We start from the raw sequence: 16,517 nt of genomic DNA on the forward strand, positions 1-16,517 counted from the left end.
CCTGTTTCAAGGCCCTAATTGATTCTTCTTTATGCTCCGCTGACTTGACCACGTAACACTTGTAATACTTTTAGAAGCTTGCCCGTTCAGCGAGTTGGTTACCTGAATAACGTCACTGCTCCTCGTTTTGCATCTAGAATACACATAACCTACTGCTTGCACAGACAAAGTGTAGAAGCGACGGGCCTGCTGCTGTAATAGACGTGCTGCTGGAAGGGAGCATTCTTTGCGTGCCTGGTCTGTACAGTGCATCGCAGCTATGCCACTAGGTGGCAAGCTGGTGCTGAAAGGTGTGTGTCCCGTTGGATGAGCGTGGGACAGCTCAGGTACTTGGTCGCTGGTCACTTCAGCGCCTTGCGGTGCCGTGTCGCGTGCACCCCCACCAGCTTCCGGGCTCATGCTGCGCAGGCGGGACGACGCTCAAGGAGCTGGATGGCGGCGTGGAGAAGAAGAAGAGCAAGAAGCCCAAGAAGCTGAAGGAGGGAGGCGAGGGTGCGGAGGGAGGCGAGGGCGCTGTCGCCACGGCGGACGGCGCACCTGCCGACCCCACGAAACCCAAGCCGGTGCGTGGCTTGCGGGGCAGCAACGCGGGAGCTCCCTAGCCCCGCCCCGCCCAGTCAGCTGGCACTTGTCCGCTGCACCGGCGCCCCGCTGCCATGCCACGCCCTTGGATTTCTGGATATGGTTCGCGAGCCGTGAACCGACACTGCCGGCTGACAAGTGTGCCCGCGCCATCGTGCTGGTGTGCGCAGGCGGTGCCCACGGCCATCAACGTCATGAGCGGCAAGAACTACGAGCAGGAGTTCGACATCGAGATGAAGCGGGTGCAGGTGCGGGCGCAGCCGCGCGGTGTGGGGGCCGGGCCGCGAGGCCAGGAGCCGGGGGCTCACGCGGCCGCGCTGCGAGCAGGGCCAGCTGGGGCGACCCGCGCCACGCTGCCCGGTTGCTGCAAGGCCGCAATGGGTGTTGGGTTGTGGAGGGGGTTGCGGCACGACATATCGCCTCAGAGCCTGCTTACATCTCCTTTGCGGCGCGAGCGCACAAGGCGGCACGGGCGGGCCAGGCCTCCTCAACTTCCTACTGAGGCCACGCCCCAACTACGGTGCTTGCCGGTACACGCGCAGGAGGGCAAGTCCAAGAGCACCCCGTGGGGCTGCGGCTACCGCGCGCCGCCTGCCATCCTCCACGGCTACACAAGCAAGGTCACTGGCAAGACAGGTGAGAGAGCTACTAGAGCTACTGAGCTACTGAGTGCCAAAGCCTACACCACCTACACACACCCGCAACGCTTGCACTACTGCCTTGGCACTGCGTCCGGACCGCCTGCAGCATTTCCTAGCTGTGCCGTGCCGTGCCCGCCGCGCCGCTTGCGAGGGTCACAAACTTTCTTGCCTGCCTGCTGCTGTATGCCCCTTTTCCGCCCACATTCAGCCGAAGAGCGGCTAGACCTCAGGTCCGCTGCCAAGAGCGACAAGTTCTGCAAGTAAAGGCCGGCGGGACGCGGAAAACACGCGGCGACACGTGCACACCGGCCGGTGCTGCTGTAGTCCTATTAATTCACACGCCGGCACAATAAAGCGATCAGCAGCTGTGCGTGGCGGCTCAGTCTGGCCTTCTATTTGGCGGCGGGCGGCAGCAGGATGTCCCGAATGGCTTCGCGGAAGGCCGCGGGCTTGAAGCCCAGGTCGGACTGGAGGCGGGAGATGTCCATGGAGATATCGGGGGGGCTCACCACGCCCCTGCGGCACCGGGGTGTGCGGCAGTGGGGTTACATTAACGATGAGTTAATGAATGGGTAGACGGTGGACAGTCGTGGGGAACAACAATCGTTAACGGGTGGGGGCTGTGCGCGGAAGAGATGCGTGGCGGTGTAAGGGCTCGGTGGGTACAGGTATTAGAAAGGCGGCATGGTTACGGGAGGAGCTGGCTGGCTGTCTGGCAAGTGGAGTTGTGACCAACAGCTTTGCTACAGCGGCTGCGGCATGTTGCGACGGGCGGTCTGCAGTCAGACCTGACAAATGAACGGTCGTGTTTAGGTGTATGTTAAAGGTGTTGGACTGAACTCTATGTCAAGGACGTGCGTACGATGAGGAAGATGCTGCAAAGGCTGGCAATCTTGGACGGACGTGATGTAGCTCGCGACGACTGGCAGCAGGCCCTGTCGAAGACCCATCACCACAGGCCAGGACGCGGGCAGGGCACACAGCCGGGGCCAGTGTAACGCGGATGGCTAAACCCGCCTGGGCCGCCTGGCCTGCTCCACCACCATCAATCGGGTGTCACACACACAAACACACATACACAAACACACTCACCTGGCGACGCTGGCGCTGGGCACTGATTCGATGGAGCCGTGGCCGCAGCCTAGGCAGTCGGCCACCTGCAGCACATGCATCATTCGTGCCCGCGGGGACAGTGGGCAGAGGCGGCGCGGCAGCTCGAGCGCGCATTGAAGCAGTCGTGACGTGCGTAGGCCTCAGACTCAGGTCACAGGCTAGCACACGTTCAACACATGCGCCTGTCCACCCAAACGGTTCTCGGCTACCCGCGCGCATGAGTGACAAGGCGTGCAGGTGCTAGGCGGCGCCCGTTTCGCTGCGATTCGCCGATTCCTCTGCCGTGGCGTGCGCATGTAGGGTGCGTCACGGTTCTGGCAAGCTTGCAGTGCAGCCCAGTGCGCTTGCTTTTGGAGCCTCTAAACCCCACAACGCATCTATGTACCAGTCGATGGGTCCATCACACACCTGCCGCGCCATATCCACGCGTGACAGCCGCTCCGGTCCACCCGCGTTGTACACCCGGTGCCGCCGCGCCGCCACCGTCGCCAGGGCGCCCGGCGCCAGCGCCTCCACCGCCTTTCGCGGCACGCTCTCCGCCGCCGCCGCCCCTTGCTGCCCCTGCTGTTGCTGTACCTCAAGCTGCTGCCCGTGTGCGGCGATCAGGAGCTCGGTGAGGCGCTGCAGATCGCGCACGTGCACGGGGCTGCGGTGCTCATCCTGGAAGAAGGAGGTGGGCTTGTCGGGGTTGCTCACAGCCGAGGCCTGCGGAATGGGGGCCAGAGGGAGGGACGACAAGGGGCGCGACTGGGCGAGACGAGAAAAGATCGCGATTCCAATGTCGAGGTAGGGGTGCATGGTGCTGCGTGATGAAGGCAGGCAGGCAGGCAGGCAGGCAGGCAGGCAGGCAGGCAGGCAGGCAGGCAGGCAGGCAGGCAGGCAGGCAGGCAGGCAGGCAGGCAGGCAGGCAGGCAGGCAGGCAGGCAGGCAGGCAGGCAGGCAGGCAGGCAGGCAGGCAGGCAGGCGAGCGCGCCGCTAGGTGTGCCAGTCCTCGGGCCTCACCACGAACTGCAGGAACAGCGGTCGCGGCACGGGATCGGGCGCGGGCGGGCCGTAGATGATGCTACTCCGCAGGATGGCCACCGGGTAGGGCTCCGGCAAGCGCGACTGCATGGCCAGGTGTGTGGGCATGTAAAAGGGGGGAGTTACATGACAGTTGGGACCTAGTCGATGGGAATGGGAAAGGGGTTCTGAGGTCGGCCGCAAAATTTTGTCGGGGGGAATGCGAGCTAGGTGCAGCTGCCGGTGGGGTGGGCCCGCCAGCAACCTGCCAACTGACCTGGCTGCAATGCCCTCGCACGCATGCACGCACGCACGCACGCACATGACCCCACGTACGCACCAATATGTGCTGCTCCGCCTCGTACTTGCTCTTGCCGTAGACATTGACCTGATTGCCGGCCTCATCCTCCTTCCAGTGCGCCCGGCTGCCGTCAAACACCTGGGCGGTGGGCGGTAGGCGGTTGGCGGGGCACGGCAGCAATTGATGCAGCGGGTTTCGGGGTGGGAGTGGCTGGTGTCGGGTTACGCATATGCCGTGCGTCCTATGACTACGCTCCTTGTCCTGTTTCCCCCAGCGCTGCTGCTTACCTGGTCCGTGGAGATGTGGATCAGCAGCGCGCGCAGGCCGCCGCGCTCCGCCTCCTGCCGCAGCAGGCAGTCCACCAGGTGGGTGGGCACATTCACAGCCCTGTAGGCCCGCAGTTTTACACACACACACACACACACATATACACACACACATACGCACGGCATGCAGGGTAGGCAGCGCCGTTAGCATCATGCAACGAAGGGTCAGAACTGCTGGGACCGGTGTCCATAAGCTCTAAGTCACAGGGGCGCATCGCCTCAGGGTCTCAATGCCATGCGCTCAAGTGCAACCGGCGCGCCGACCGCCCTCGCCGGCGCACCTTGCGGTGTCGGGTGCGGTCTCGCACAGCGCTGGTTGGCTGATGGCCGCGCAGTTCACAACTGCATGGAAGGGCGTCTGCATTGCCAGGGATTAGGGACATACCAGGGATGTTGCTCAGGCAAGTAGGGTACGCGTTGCGCAACTTCCATTAAGTGCGCCACAAGCCTCTTTGCCTCAGCGTCCCATGAAGGCCTCTTTGCCTCAGCGTCCCATGAAGGCCGTGAGGGCCACGCACCTGCTCAAATGCCTGCGTCAGGCCTTCGCCCGTAGAGAGGTCGACCTGGTAGTCATTATAATTTTTATAGAGAAACAGAATAGCTGTACTGAAAACATTACAGGTGCGGGGATTAGTTGGCGGGGCCATATCTGCGGTTGTCCCGGACAGCCTACCAGCACCGCCTACCCGGCTACCACCTCGCCTGCCACAGACTAATCCTGGGCGTCGCATGCCCCGCACCTTATGTGCAACCACGCCAGCAGGAGCTGATGCAAGCTGACGTGACCCGTACGTGTAGTGCACCTGAGAAAGAACATCATGCAAACCGCGGAAGTGTGAGCCCGAGAGCTGCCGCTGCTGGGCCTCACGTAGACGGTCCCACACAAGGCCAGCCACCCTACCCTAGACTCATTTCTGCCCCCTAGCATGCCCCTCCATACCCCGCATGCACTTGAACTGTTTGGCCAGCATCGCCTCTGTAAAGGTTCATTCCCTTCCTCACCGTGTAGCCCAGCTCGGCCAACCCGTGCACCAGGAACTGGCCGAGGTAGCCGGATCCGCCTGTTATTAATACATTCATGTTTCAAAATTGCCAGGTCGCGCCTGTCTAGCTCCTATAATGGAACTACGAAACCGGGCTTGACTTGATGTCACTCAGTCCGGGAGAAATGCCTGGAATAGTGTATGCTGCAGGTCATCATAAGCAATCTATGTATCATCGCAACGAGTGCTGCATGGACAAATGCATCGTGCATGCATGTGACGTGCCACGCAGCAGGTGCAGCAGCCAATTGAGGGCAAGGTCGAGGGCTCAGAACTGCGCGTGGCCGTCGATCTATACCCCTCACCGAACCCATTTACCCCGCCACCCCCACCCGCAGACCGGTACACACCGGGTGTCCGAGGCCGGACACTGATGGAGGCTGGATGCTGGTGGAGGGACATGGCTGGGAAGTGCAGCGCGTTGACACGGCAGATGACACATGGCGCACTGATTGCGGTAGTGATGGAATGGTGTGCGGGGGTGAGTTCAAGGTCTCAAACTATTGCGCCGGTATATTTATGCCGTGCCCCTTCTTAAGTACGGGATAGAGTGACACTCCGCTTACTATGGATGTAAGAGCCGTGGGGTAAGAGTCGTAAGACCAGTAACGTCGCCCTCCGCTTTTTTGCCCGCGCCTGCGCCCACCGGCGCCAAGCTGCATGTGTCTGCATGCTGCTTCCCTGTGGAACGTCAGGCGCAAAATGTGCGCAAGACACTGGCCTTCCTGCATCATGGTATACAATTTGCAATTAAGCACGTAAGGCCGCCTCCACTTGCTACTTGCTTCCCCATAGTCACTACTCCACCTGCCCCTTACCCTGTCCAATCGCCACCCCTCAAGGCCTCAACTCGCTGTGTCGGATGCTGCGCCCCCACTCGCCGTAGCACCGTCCAGCGGTCCAGTCGTCCAAACAGCACCTTCTCTTGACTCGTTGACTGGGACCCCACAACAGCCACCCACCCCATGCTAATCCAACGCCATGGCCTTGTACAACGCCATCAACCTTATCGCCAATTTACAGCCCGTAACGTCCTCACACGTACTGCAATGTATCTTTTAAAAAGACATCATCCGTAGTCAATAGCTTGCCATGTCCCGTGCCTGCCTGGCAGTTGTACACAGTGTGAACCCATCTGTGTCTGACCATAATTGTGAGGTAGGCGACCCCCATCCATCCAGCAGTGCACATTCCCTGCCTCCGACACCTCCCAACCCTGACACCGCGTGTCCCCCACCTAATACCGCGTGTCCACGGCAATAACAACCCGCTCAAAGCGTGACAGCCGCTATCCGCCACGTCGCCATACGTCGCCGCAGGCCGCCTACCACCCGCCTGCCTTGCCTGAGCTTCATTGGCTTCCCTGTCACTCCAGCTCGCATGTCCAGAACACACACACACACGAAAACACACACACATACACATACACACACACACACACACACACACACACACACCGACACACATGTCCTCGTCTAACACACCCACAGTGTCGCTTGCCAATCGCCACGCTGCGCTACTGCGGCCGTCTCCTGCATCTGCACCACCGGCGCCACCGTCACCGCCGCCTCAATGCCTCAGCGCCTCGACAGCGCGAGCCCGCTGCCCCCGCCTCCACACAGTCTCCTGCGCCTTATCGCGCTTACGTGCGCCGCGTGTTGTAGCTACCGCACATATCGCACTGCGCATGGGTGCAGCATGGGGCATGCAGCGAGGTGCACGATGTCAGACGGGCGGGTGTGGCAGCAGCGCCCGGACCTACCTGCGTGATCGGTATCTTTCATACACCGCGTCGCTGCCTACACATGGGCGGTGCTCCCCCTGCCAGCCGCGATGCCGTGCTGACGGCGCCGGCTGCGGCCTGTTCGCCGTGCTGCGCCGCCCGCACCCACCCAGCTGCCTGCAGCCGCGCCGTCCTCTCCTGCCCGCTGCCTCCCTGGCTGCCCGCTGCACCCCCTCTTCCTCCCTCCTCCTCCCTCCTCCTCCCTCCCGCCCACCTTGTGCCCCAGCACGTGGAACTTGACGTTGGAGTGCGCCAGGCAGTCGTTGCACAGGATGTTCACCATCACGTTCTCGTACTCGGCCGGCATGGCCGTGGCCTACACACAGCGCAGCGGGACAGCGCGTGCGGTATCTGTAAGTAACCCCAGCGTCTGGGCGAGTGCCTCTGCCGTTTCGCTGTTCGACACAGCAGCATGGCAAATCAGGGCGCCAGGCGTAGGAGCGGATCAGGTTCTGGGGGTTAGGGGCGACAGCGTGCGCGACAGCGTGGGAGACCGCGGGGACAGTATTGGTGCGTGAACAGCCGGGCCGGGTAAAGGCGGGGAGAGCCCGCCCAAACCGTACACGTGCGTACACGGCGAATACGGCTGTGCTAGGCGCCTCGCACCGTGGGCGCACGGGCTGACGGCACGCATACAACCACGTTCCCCTTCCCCCTCCCTCCCCCGCTGGTTCGCGGCACCCCCCGCCCCTCACCTGCAGCTCGCGGTCCATCTCCTCCCACACGGCGTTCATGTCCTCGGGCTTCATGATGGACTTGGAGCACACCGGGCAGGTGTAGGTGCGGTGCTCCGCCATCTTGCGCAGGCACTCCTGACACACACACACACACACACACACACACACACACATAGACGCGGTTGGCAGACATGTATGCGTGTGGCGGTGGCGGTGGCACCGAGTATGGACAGCATGGCAGCGGCAGCAGCATGGCAAGAACGGCGGACTCCCGTCCAGTCCTGCGAACCGTGATGGAGCCTGCCCCAACAGAACAGCTGGTGCGTGGGCTTTCCAACCTCACCAGCACCAGACAGCCCCTGGAGAAGGCCAGGCTGCCCATCAGAACACCGCTGAGCCTTGTCTTAGCTAGGATGAGTGTAAACTTGCCCCCCGCTCTTCCCCAATCGCGAACAAGCTATACAAGCCAGTAGCGGCGCGGCTGCCGCCGCGGCCACAGTGGCACACTGGCATTCTCCCAGCTTCGCGGCCTGCCATACCTGGTGGATGGTGTGGCCGCACAGCATGATGTTGATGGGCTTGATCGAGTCGAACAGGAACTCGCAGCAAACAGGGCAGTTGGCGTGCATGGAGTTCTGGGGGTGGCGAGCGGGGTGTGTGTGTGTGTGTGTGTGTGTGTGTAAAAGAGCACAAGGATAACATAGCGCAAAGACAGCGAGGGTGTGTGTGTACATATATGTGTGTGTATGCGTGTGTGTGTGTCCGGTTGCGTTCGTGTGAGCGAAGCCAGTCATTGCATCAGGAAATGATTTGCTCGGTGAGGGATAGCCCGGACCCCGGCTACGGCACGCGGCTTTGCATTGCAGCCGCAAGTGGCCAGTATGCAGCTCGCACCGGCAACCACGCAAACGAGCAAGTGACACGCATCAAACACGCTGGCCGCTTGGACCCCGCCCCCGCCCCCCAGCCGACCTCGATGCACACGTGCGAGTCCCGCAGCGACACCGCGTAGCAGCAGTTGCAGGTGTTGCAGTGGAAGAAGTTCTTCCGCCCGCCCACGCGGCAGATGCCGCAGTCCCTGGCACAGCACAGCACAGGACAGGACAGGACAGGACAGCAGGGCAGGTGGCCAACAGGAGGGGCACACGGCCTCGTGAGGGACACGATGGTGTGCGCTCCCCGGCAAACCCGCTCGGCGCCCGGTCCACACGCCACATCACGCCATTCTAACAGCCTACAAAGATGCTCCGTCAATCTACACCATACGCACACGTACCCAGCCCCGCCCCGCCACCCCGCCCCGCCCCGCCACCCCGTCACACCCTGCCCCGCTTGTCGCTCACTTGCAGTGAAAGCACTCCTTGCTGAGGTCGTCGTCGTAAAAGGAGCACTCCAGGCACGAGTAGCGCCTGCGCCACCGACAAAAAGCAACAACAGGATCCGCCACCGCACACGAGCAGTCGGTCAAGCACGCACGCCCCTCAATCCTGAAGCGGGTGCCGTTACGCGATGCCTGTGCCTGTTCCTGTGCCGGCGATGGCACCCTGGCACGCTGGATCCGCTGCAGGTGTGGCTCGCGCAGCCGAGTCACGTGGCGCGCATACGCCGCGTGGGCCCCCGCCCCGTCCCGTTGCGCCCTCCCGCCCGCCGCACCCGAAGGTCACGCAGCAGTTGGCGCACTCCTTCGCCTTGGGCTGCATCAGGCCGCATATGGCGCACACCACATCGCGCACGGCCTTGCGATCCAGCTCGTGTCGATCTTTGGGGTCCTCCTGGGCAAACGGCATACACGCGCACACAAACGCAACATGACGAATACGAGCACGAAAACCAACACGAAGACACATGGGACAGCACAGCTGTACCCTGGTGAGAAGTGGCGGCCGCCAATGGCAAGTGGCAAGTGCTGTAGTTTTCGTTCGAGCGTGCGCCCCATGGCATGGTGCTGCGAGGCTGCGACCGCAATTGAGCCGCCCGCTCCAAACGCCCACCACGCAACTCGGCCCGCAGGCCACCGGTCAGTTTCAGCCCTCCCAGCCATGCCATGCCAGGCGTGCAGGCATGCAATTACGCTTGCATGACAGCTGCAGCTGCACCTCGGCTTTCGGAATTGATCTGTCCACCGGGCACGCAAGCTGGCTCGCCAACACCCTCACATGCTGCTGCACTGTACTCAGGCTGCCTGTCCTTGATGCCGCACTTTTGACTTCTCACATCACACCCACCCATGCACGCCCCCACCCACCGCCATGTCTTTCATCTCATAGTTGTGACAGTGCCGGCAAGGAAATACTTTGCCGCAGCAGGGCGCTACGATGAGCGCGCGCCGCCGGTAGTGCTTGCAGCCCACCTTCATGCAGCCTTTCATGGCTACGCGGTTGCTGGGACTTGCTGCGCTCTGCTTGCGCTCCACCTTCCCGTCCTCCCATTCCTCCCCCTGCTGGACGCCGTCGAACTGTCCCGCTCCACGAGACTGATGCGCGGTGCCTGCAGCAGCAGCACCACCACCAGCCTCTAGGTTGCCCGCTGCGCCTCCGTTCGGCGGCTGCGACGGACCCGGGCCGGGGCCACCCAACCCGCCGGGTCCTGGGTTTTCCATACTTGTCCGCTTTGGAACCGCCGACTGTCCGTGGCTGTGCTGTGCAAGCCCTAATAGCTGCAGAAGTATGAACGTAAGGAGTCAAATCTAGACTGAGAAGGTTCTTCGCGCAGAGGTGTCGGGTGGTATTGTGGACGTTCCCAAAAGAGCGCAACTCCCTTTAAAAAAACAGCAAAGAGCTGTTCTGTACTGCCAGGTAATAACTTGGCAAAGGACTTGGCAAAGGACTTGGCGCATCGGGGTCGCGCGATGAGTCCCAAAAGCAAAGCTTCCAACCAGGTGGCATGTTGATTGCCAGCTCTGCATCACTCCGTAGAGAGTGTGCCTACACACAGCAGGGCTTTTGTAGGCGTCTGTTTCCGAGATCATCTCCCAGTAGAAATGGCTGAGCTGTCCCTCAACTCTCCCGAAGTGCAAATAGCGCTGCTGGTAGTAGCAGCAACACTGGTGCTGCTAGTAATACTAAAACTCTTCTCAGGCGGGAAACGCGGTAGCGCAGTGCTGCTGGTGGGGCCGTGCAACGGCGGAAAGACGACGCTCTTCTACCGCCTTAAGGATGGCAGCACGGAGCTCGGTACCGTGGCTTCGATGCAGGAGAACGAGGGCATAGTGCAGGTCCGCAACGACAAGGACCGCGTGGTGGGTAGCGTGCGGGTCATGGACCTGCCCGGCCACCCGCGCCTGCGCTCCAAGCTAGAGCAGTACCTGAAGGACGCGTCGGCGGTGGTGCTGGTGCTCGACTCTGTGGATCTCACGCCCAACAAGACGGAGGCCGCGGAGGACCTGTTCGAGGTGCTCACGCACACAACCGTCGCGCGGCGGCGAACCCCGGTGCTGCTCGCCTGCAACAAGGCAGACCTGGAAACGCAGGCGCACTCAGTGGACTTCTGCAGGCGCACCATCGAGAAGCAGCTGGACACGATGCGCAAGACGCGGCTGGCGCTAGGCGGTGAGGCGGGCCGCTCGCTGGCGGCGCTGGGCAAGCCGGACAAGCCGCTACAGCTGGCCGCGCTGCGCAGCCCCATCGCCGTGTGCGAGATCAGCGCGGAGAAGGGCGAGGTGGCGGAGGTGATGCGCTTCCTGGCCAAGCTGGTGTAGAGGAGGAGGAAGCGGAGGAGAAGGAGGAGAAGCTTGCATAGGCGGCGTCGAGTGGAGGGGTGAGGTCTGAGGTGACAGGGAGGCGGGTAGCCGAGACCAGGGGTACAGCGCGGCTGGCGGCACGCGGGCATACTGGGGGCCATCGCGCTCTCTATGGCATCACGCACATAGCTGTGGCCAACGGGCGCAGGGCTGTGGGAGGCAGCCACACGTGGTGCTGAGCATATATGCCGCCAAGCTCACTGCAGTTGGCCACTGAATACGGACTGGATAGATGTGGCGCTGAAAGACACGCGCTGTTTAGGCAGCCTCTTGTGTGCAATGTTCGGACCGGTAGGTGACGGCGTGCCGTCATATGGGCGAGAACCATCACGTCTGCTGCCGATGTAAGGGAACGTGAGTCGGGCAGTTATGGTATCCTGTCTTCACGTTCATGCGCGCCGCAACCTCCATACTTACACAGCCAGACAGCCCCACACAATGACAACGGCCATGCGAGTGCAACCTCTTGAAGTATGAGTTGTGGATGTACATCTGGCAGCCTGTCCGTTTCGCTCATCACGCCTTCCGTTCCGGTCCATGGCCCCTCCGTCCAGCCCCTCCGCTTGTCGTGCTCCCTCTGTGCAATTCAACACGGGCGCACCACCACATACATGCTTGGCGCGCTCACCTGGCGGCAAAGCTAGCTAGTCGTCATCCTCGTCGTCCTCATCACTTGTGCTGTCGCCGTCGCTGCTACCGCTACTGCTGCCACCCCCACTAGAGCTGCTGCGGCCGCTGCCACCACTGCTCTCATCCCCTCCCTCCCAGTCCTCGTCCTCACCTTCTCCCACCTCGGCTCCCTCCTCCTCCGCTCCCTCCCCTTCCTCTCCAGCCCCGCCTCCAGCGCCCCCTCCCCCAGCACCCCCCGCACCCATCTCCCCATCGCACCCGTCCCCATCGTTTCCCTCCCCATCCCTGTCACTGCTCCCCTCCTCCCCCCCATCGCTGTCACTGCTCCCCTCCTCCTCCTCATCTCCCGACTCGTCCAGCTCCGGGTCATCCGCCGCGTCCAGCGGGTCCTCAAACATCTCGTCCATCATGTCGTCGTCCTCCGCCTCCGCGTCCTCCAGCTCCTGCGCGTCAGGGTCCTCCACGTCCGGGTCGTCGGCGCTGTCGTCGGCGTCGCTGTCCAGGTCGCTGGCCACCAGCACCTCCCACTCGGGCGCCGACTCGTCATCCAGCGCGCCGTACACCTGCCGTACCAGCTGACGGGCCTACGCAGGCGGATGTGTGGGGAGGGGAGGGGAGGCGTCGTCATGTCGGGGAGGCGCAAGGGGAAGGCAGGGGGAACGGATTGTGTGTGCCGGCGGGAGGGGGGCATGTCGTATGCCCGAGCCCAAACGATACCGTCGCAACACGCCGTGCAACACGCCTGCAGTCATTATATTTCCTAGCAGAGGTGACCCATCCTTAGGGCCATTGCTTGGCTGTAGCCCAAGAGCGCGTCCCACGCCACCGCCGGCGCACCTTCTTCCGCACGTCCTTGTGCAGCCCCGCGCGCATGATCAGCTGCGGTGCTGCCACCTCGCAGTCCACCACACGCACCAGCGAGCCGCGCGCCTCAAACGCCACTGCCACCTCCGCCCATCCCACCGCCGCCAGCGCCTCAACCTGCTCCCGCGACGCCGCACGACTGCTGCCGGCCCCGACCGCACCGCCACCGGCACCTCTGCCTGCTCCGTTGTGTGTAGCCGGCGCCGGCAGCCCTGCCCCTGGCTCGGTTGCGGTGGATGTAGCGGCAGCGACGGCGCCGCCCGCAAGTATGGGCGAGAAGTGACTGGCCCCGCGCCGGGCGGACAGCCGCGCTCCGCGTGTGGGGCTTGCCACCGCCGCCAGGGCGCCTGCAGCGGCGGCGGGGCCGCCTGCAGAGCTGGGGCCCGGACCCGCTGCTGCCCCGGCGGCGCCTGCAGCGGCGGCCGCGCGCTGTGTCCGTGCACCGGCACTTCGCTTGTTGCCGCAGCCGGCAGCGCCCGTCGCTGCCGCGCCGTCAGTTGCCCGCGACTCGGCAGCGCTGCCGCTTAGGCCAGCGGCTTCATCAAGGAGCGACCTGGTTGTGGGGTTGGCAGCGGCAGCGGCAGCGGCAGCAGCGCTGCCGCCTTCAGTCACGGCCACCGCCGCCGCTGCCAGCAGCTGCTGCTCTGACTCCTGCATCGCGCTGCGCACGCGTGTGTCCGTGCTCACGTTGCCCAGCTGTGTAGAACAGGGAGGCAGGCAGGCAGACAGCATATTGTGAGCCATTGTTGGGCCCTGTGTCCATCATCCCTGCCACCTCGCCTGAGGACCTGCAGTCACCCCTTAGCTCAGACAGCCGCGCAGCTGTGACCCTTCCCTCGCACTCCTGCACCCCCGCATAGCACATCCTGGGCTCTCCTTTTGCCCAAAAAGCGTGAGCCGCCCGGTGCCAGCTCCCCCCCACACCCAAGCAGCTTCTCCGCTCTATGCATCTTTCCGGCCTGCTTCTTAACGTTATACTCTACCCTCTTATGGAGCAAACAACGTCATCCCGGGCCCACCTTGCCGTTGCCCCACAGCCTGCAATGCGCCAGCGCCAGACAGCCATCCACCACCAGCGCCGTGCCGCACCACCGCACGTCGCAGCGCGCCAGCCGCGCCAGCGCCGCCGGCCCCACCTCCACGCCCACGCTGTTGTTCTGCACCACGCAGCGGTCCATGCGCAGCCGGCCCGCGTCCATCTGCACAGCCGCCAGCGTCTGCAGGGGCGTTACATTCATGATTTTTTCAGGAGTGAAGGCGTAGCCAGGTACAGTAGTATAGCAGGGGGCGGAGGTAGCGTTTGGGGCGGCGTTGGGTGGTTTGCAGAGTTCGCGGAGGGCGGTTGGGCCGGGGTGGGCCGTTGAGGTGTCTAGCCTAGGAACCAGCCCGGTGCCACAACCGTAGGAAGCAGGTCACTGCCCCCTTGCCCCACTTCCTGCCCCCCTGCCTGTGCTCCCCTAGTTTGGCTTGGTTTAGTCTGGTACATACAGCCCCCCTCCCTCCCTCCCCCCCTCCCTCCCTCCCTCCCTCCCCCCCTCCCTCCCTCCCTCCCTCCCTCCCTCCCCCCCTCCCTCCCTCCCTCCCTCCCTCCCTCCCTCCCTCCCTCCCTCCCTCCCTCCCTCCCTCACCTGGGTGGTGCCAATGAGGCTGCAGTCGTGCAGCTCCAGACGTGTGTCCGGCCCCTTGCTGTACGGCACACGCAGCCCGGTCAGCCCGCTGAACGTGCACAGCTCGAACCTGCACGGCCACACAGCGGGGCCGGGGGTCTCGGCCTCTCGGGATGCCAGTTTGCCACTTGGGGTGGGGATGATGGGCGGTGTGAAGCAAGTACGGTCATTGCCGCTCAAGGACTCTGACGACGGCGGGAGCCTTCGGCTTCGGGCCCATAAACAATGTGCGGGCAAGAATGTGAGGGTGAGATCCATCACTGGACCAGCCCGGACCTCACCTGGCTGCGTCTCCCTCCGGCCCGAAGGAGCAGATGCTGACTTCGTTGTGCGCAGTGCCGGTGTGAAACTCAAACCCCACAAAGCAGCACCTGCAACGCGTCCAGACGGAGGCCGCAGGTTGTGGGGAAAGGCGCAGCATAGAGAGCGAGTGGACGCCGAGCGCATGTGTTGCCCTTCTTGTTGCTTAGCTCCTGTACTGCAGCCGCCCATCAAGACAAGACCAAGACCATGGTGACTATGAGTGTTGCATCTTGCTAGTGGGGCTTTGGTTTGCGTTGGGACTCGCGCGCGGTGCTGAGTGACGTGACATGGTGCTGCTGGTCGGCGCTTGTCCTGTGGCGGTTATCCTGCCCAAGACCGCCTACAGTGAACGTAAAGTTTCCAGCAACTTGTGGTGCGGCCTGCAGCGCACTTTGCCTTTACTTCGGGTTTGGTTCTGATTTCCCCCGATGAAGCCGCCTCCTTGATGTCCTTGATCCCACTCAGCCACCACGCTCCGCCACCCTTGGCAGTTGGCACGCCCCCGCACCCACCTGCTGTTCATCACGGCCACGGGCGGCCGCAGCGCTATCACCGTCACGGACGGCGCCGGCCGGCCGCCCACCAGCGGCGCCCCGCGCGGCGGCACCACCCCTCCGCCTCCGCCCGCGCCCCCTGCGCCGCCAACCACGCGGCCACTGCCGCTGCCCCTGATCCCGCCGGCGCCAGTGCCAGCGCCACCGCCAGCTGCCACCGCAATGGCGGCGGCCGCATTTCCGCGCTTGCTGGAAGCCGCGCCGCCTGCCGCCCCGCCGCTGCTGCCTGCCGCGCCGCCTGCCGACAGGCGGCCCAGCTGCCGCCCCGTCGCCTGCTCCTGCCGCTCCTGCTGCTCCCGCTCCTTCTGCCGCTCCTCCAGTCGGCGCTGCCTGCTGCGCTCCCGGTCTCGCTGGCGCTCCCAGGCCCAGTGGTCCTCTGCCACCAGCCGCAGCGGCACCTCCACCAGCAGCGTCTCCTGCGGGCGCGGGCACGCGGGGTTGGGGATTTGGGGGCAGGGCAAAGCAGGGCAGAGCAAAGCAGGGCAGGGCAAGCGGCTGGAAATGTGCTGAGCTGTAAAACGCGTCGGCGGCATTCACTCAAGGCTATGGCTACCGCATGTGGCGACCCAGAGCCTGCGCTGCCCAGCGCCTGCGCGACCATTGAGCATTGCCCCATCCGCCTCTGCAACGAGCCCCCGTCGCCCAGCACCTGGTACATGCCAGGCGCGCAGATGAGAGTGTCGCCGCTGCGGCAGAGCTGCAGCGCCTCGCTCAGGCACTGGCCCGGAGCCACGTGGCGGCAGAAGGCGGGATCCAGGAGAGCCTCGCGCCAGCGCCGGCACACTGCGGAGGAGGAGTGCCGGGGAGCGGGAGCGGGGCCGCGGCGCGTGAGAGCAGGGCGGCTACGGGGTGCCGGCTGCCGGTAGGAGCACTGGCGGCAGCAGGAGGCGCGTTTTCAGAGGGCGGCGAGGGGGAGGGAGGTAGAGGACGTGGAAGGGGAAGAGGAAGCGGACGGACTTACCGCAGGCTGCGTGCTGTCGAGCGGGGCTCGACAGGTGCCCGAAAACTGACAACAGCGTCTCGGCCGGCAGCGCGTCAATAGTAGTGCCGCCCTCGTCCCCTTGGGGCAAATCAAATGTCTCCTTGTGGACAGGAGACGTTCGATTTGAAGCAGGATTTGGCCCATGGCCAGACGCAGACGGGCCGGCCCCGCCAGAGCTGAGGCTCCGCTTCCGCTTGCTGCTGCGGCCCATTTCACTTGCTTACTAGTTCGGTATACATCTACAGCGTACAGTATTGCAGTGAGTGGCAGTGAGTGCTTGCACAAACACTTCAATTTGCAGCCTGGATCC

General features: G+C 63.7%; 5 protein-coding genes across 6 annotated transcripts; 2 read left to right on the forward strand and 3 right to left on the reverse strand.

The window, feature by feature from the left end:
• Positions 1–38: 38 nt before the first annotated feature.
• Positions 39–2,150, forward strand: CHLRE_17g718200v5 (uncharacterized protein). The gene is made up of 5 exons (XM_043072207.1): positions 39–290; positions 409–563; positions 753–830; positions 1,125–1,218; positions 1,432–2,150. The coding sequence occupies exons 1-5, from the start codon at positions 260–262 to the stop codon at positions 1,485–1,487; spliced, it is 414 nt and encodes a 137-aa protein (XP_042914666.1). The 5' UTR covers positions 39–259; the 3' UTR covers positions 1,488–2,150.
• Positions 2,151–2,152: 2 nt separating this feature from the next.
• Positions 2,153–5,164, reverse strand: CHLRE_17g718250v5 (uncharacterized protein). Its single transcript, XM_043072208.1, has 10 exons — positions 4,968–5,164; positions 4,706–4,768; positions 4,484–4,528; positions 4,247–4,323; positions 3,927–4,026; positions 3,679–3,777; positions 3,339–3,443; positions 2,745–3,041; positions 2,316–2,380; positions 2,153–2,254 (listed from the first exon to the last, which is right to left on the reverse strand). Exons 1-10 carry the CDS (start codon positions 5,043–5,045, stop codon positions 2,173–2,175), a joined length of 1,011 nt encoding a protein of 336 aa, XP_042914667.1. The 5' UTR covers positions 5,046–5,164; the 3' UTR covers positions 2,153–2,172.
• Positions 5,165–5,731: 567 nt separating this feature from the next.
• On the reverse strand, positions 5,732–10,288 carry CHLRE_17g718300v5 (uncharacterized protein). 2 transcript variants are annotated; one of them, XM_043072210.1, is made up of 8 exons: positions 9,819–10,288; positions 9,122–9,240; positions 8,812–8,877; positions 8,441–8,546; positions 8,008–8,103; positions 7,487–7,603; positions 7,006–7,107; positions 5,732–6,689 (listed from the first exon to the last, which is right to left on the reverse strand). In XM_043072210.1, the coding sequence occupies exons 1-8, from the start codon at positions 10,065–10,067 to the stop codon at positions 6,651–6,653; spliced, it is 894 nt and encodes a 297-aa protein (XP_042914668.1). In that variant the 5' UTR covers positions 10,068–10,288; the 3' UTR covers positions 5,732–6,650. The 2 variants fall into 2 exon arrangements, with proteins under 2 accessions (XP_042914668.1, XP_042914669.1); XM_043072209.1 differs by having other exon boundaries at positions 9,714–10,288.
• A 100-nt stretch (positions 10,289–10,388) lies between these two features.
• CHLRE_17g718350v5 (uncharacterized protein) lies at positions 10,389–11,567 on the forward strand. Its single transcript, XM_001703716.2, has one exon. The coding sequence runs from the start codon at positions 10,449–10,451 to the stop codon at positions 11,163–11,165; it is 717 nt and encodes a 238-aa protein (XP_001703768.1). The 5' UTR covers positions 10,389–10,448; the 3' UTR covers positions 11,166–11,567.
• Positions 11,568–11,572: 5 nt separating this feature from the next.
• Positions 11,573–16,458, reverse strand: CHLRE_17g718400v5 (uncharacterized protein). The gene is made up of 8 exons (XM_043072211.1): positions 16,187–16,458; positions 15,875–16,008; positions 15,184–15,641; positions 14,650–14,739; positions 14,330–14,438; positions 13,721–13,918; positions 12,675–13,397; positions 11,573–12,421 (listed from the first exon to the last, which is right to left on the reverse strand). The coding sequence occupies exons 1-8, from the start codon at positions 16,416–16,418 to the stop codon at positions 11,852–11,854; spliced, it is 2,514 nt and encodes an 837-aa protein (XP_042914670.1). The 5' UTR covers positions 16,419–16,458; the 3' UTR covers positions 11,573–11,851.
• Positions 16,459–16,517: the final 59 nt, after the last annotated feature.

The sequence above is a fragment of the Chlamydomonas reinhardtii genome, chromosome 17 (genome assembly GCF_000002595.2).
Source record: "Chlamydomonas reinhardtii strain CC-503 cw92 mt+ chromosome 17, whole genome shotgun sequence".
Classification (NCBI taxonomy): Eukaryota; Viridiplantae; Chlorophyta; class Chlorophyceae; order Chlamydomonadales; family Chlamydomonadaceae; genus Chlamydomonas; species Chlamydomonas reinhardtii.

Excerpts from the sequence above, each read along its gene's own strand:
- CHLRE_17g718300v5 (XM_043072209.1), bottom strand. The coding sequence starts at position 10,067 with ATGGAAAACCCAGGACCCGGCGGGTTGGGTGGCCCCGGCCCGGGTCCG. Across the intron at positions 8,547-8,811 it reads AAGGAGTGCTTTCACTGCAA|GGACTGCGGCATCTGCCGCG; the intron begins GTGAGCGACAAG and ends GTGCTGTGCCAG. Across the intron at positions 6,690-7,005 it reads TCCACGTGCTGGGGCACAAG|TGCGATATGTGCGGTAGCTA; the intron begins GTGGGCGGGAGG and ends ACCCATGCGCAG.
- CHLRE_17g718200v5 (XM_043072207.1), top strand. The coding sequence starts at position 260 with ATGCCACTAGGTGGCAAGCTGGTGCTGAAAG. Across the intron at positions 831-1,124 it reads TCGAGATGAAGCGGGTGCAG|GAGGGCAAGTCCAAGAGCAC; the intron begins GTGCGGGCGCAG and ends GTACACGCGCAG. Across the intron at positions 1,219-1,431 it reads CAAGGTCACTGGCAAGACAG|CCGAAGAGCGGCTAGACCTC; the intron begins GTGAGAGAGCTA and ends GCCCACATTCAG.
- CHLRE_17g718400v5 (XM_043072211.1), bottom strand. The coding sequence starts at position 16,418 with ATGGGCCGCAGCAGCAAGCGGAAGCGGAGCCTCAGCTCTGGCGGGGCC. Across the intron at positions 16,009-16,186 it reads TCGACAGCACGCAGCCTGCG|TGTGCCGGCGCTGGCGCGAG; the intron begins GTAAGTCCGTCC and ends CCTCCTCCGCAG. Across the intron at positions 15,642-15,874 it reads GCGCGCCTGGCATGTACCAG|GAGACGCTGCTGGTGGAGGT; the intron begins GTGCTGGGCGAC and ends CCGCGCCCGCAG.
- CHLRE_17g718250v5 (XM_043072208.1), bottom strand. The coding sequence starts at position 5,045 with ATGAATGTATTAATAACAGGCGGATCCGGCTACCTCGGCCAGTTCCTG. Across the intron at positions 4,529-4,705 it reads CTGGCGTGGTTGCACATAAG|GTCGACCTCTCTACGGGCGA; the intron begins GTGCGGGGCATG and ends AATGACTACCAG. Across the intron at positions 3,042-3,338 it reads CGCTGTTCCTGCAGTTCGTG|GCCTCGGCTGTGAGCAACCC; the intron begins GTGAGGCCCGAG and ends CCCATTCCGCAG.
- CHLRE_17g718350v5 (XM_001703716.2), top strand. The coding sequence starts at position 10,449 with ATGGCTGAGCTGTCCCTCAACTCTCCCGAAGTGCAAATAGCGCTGCTG.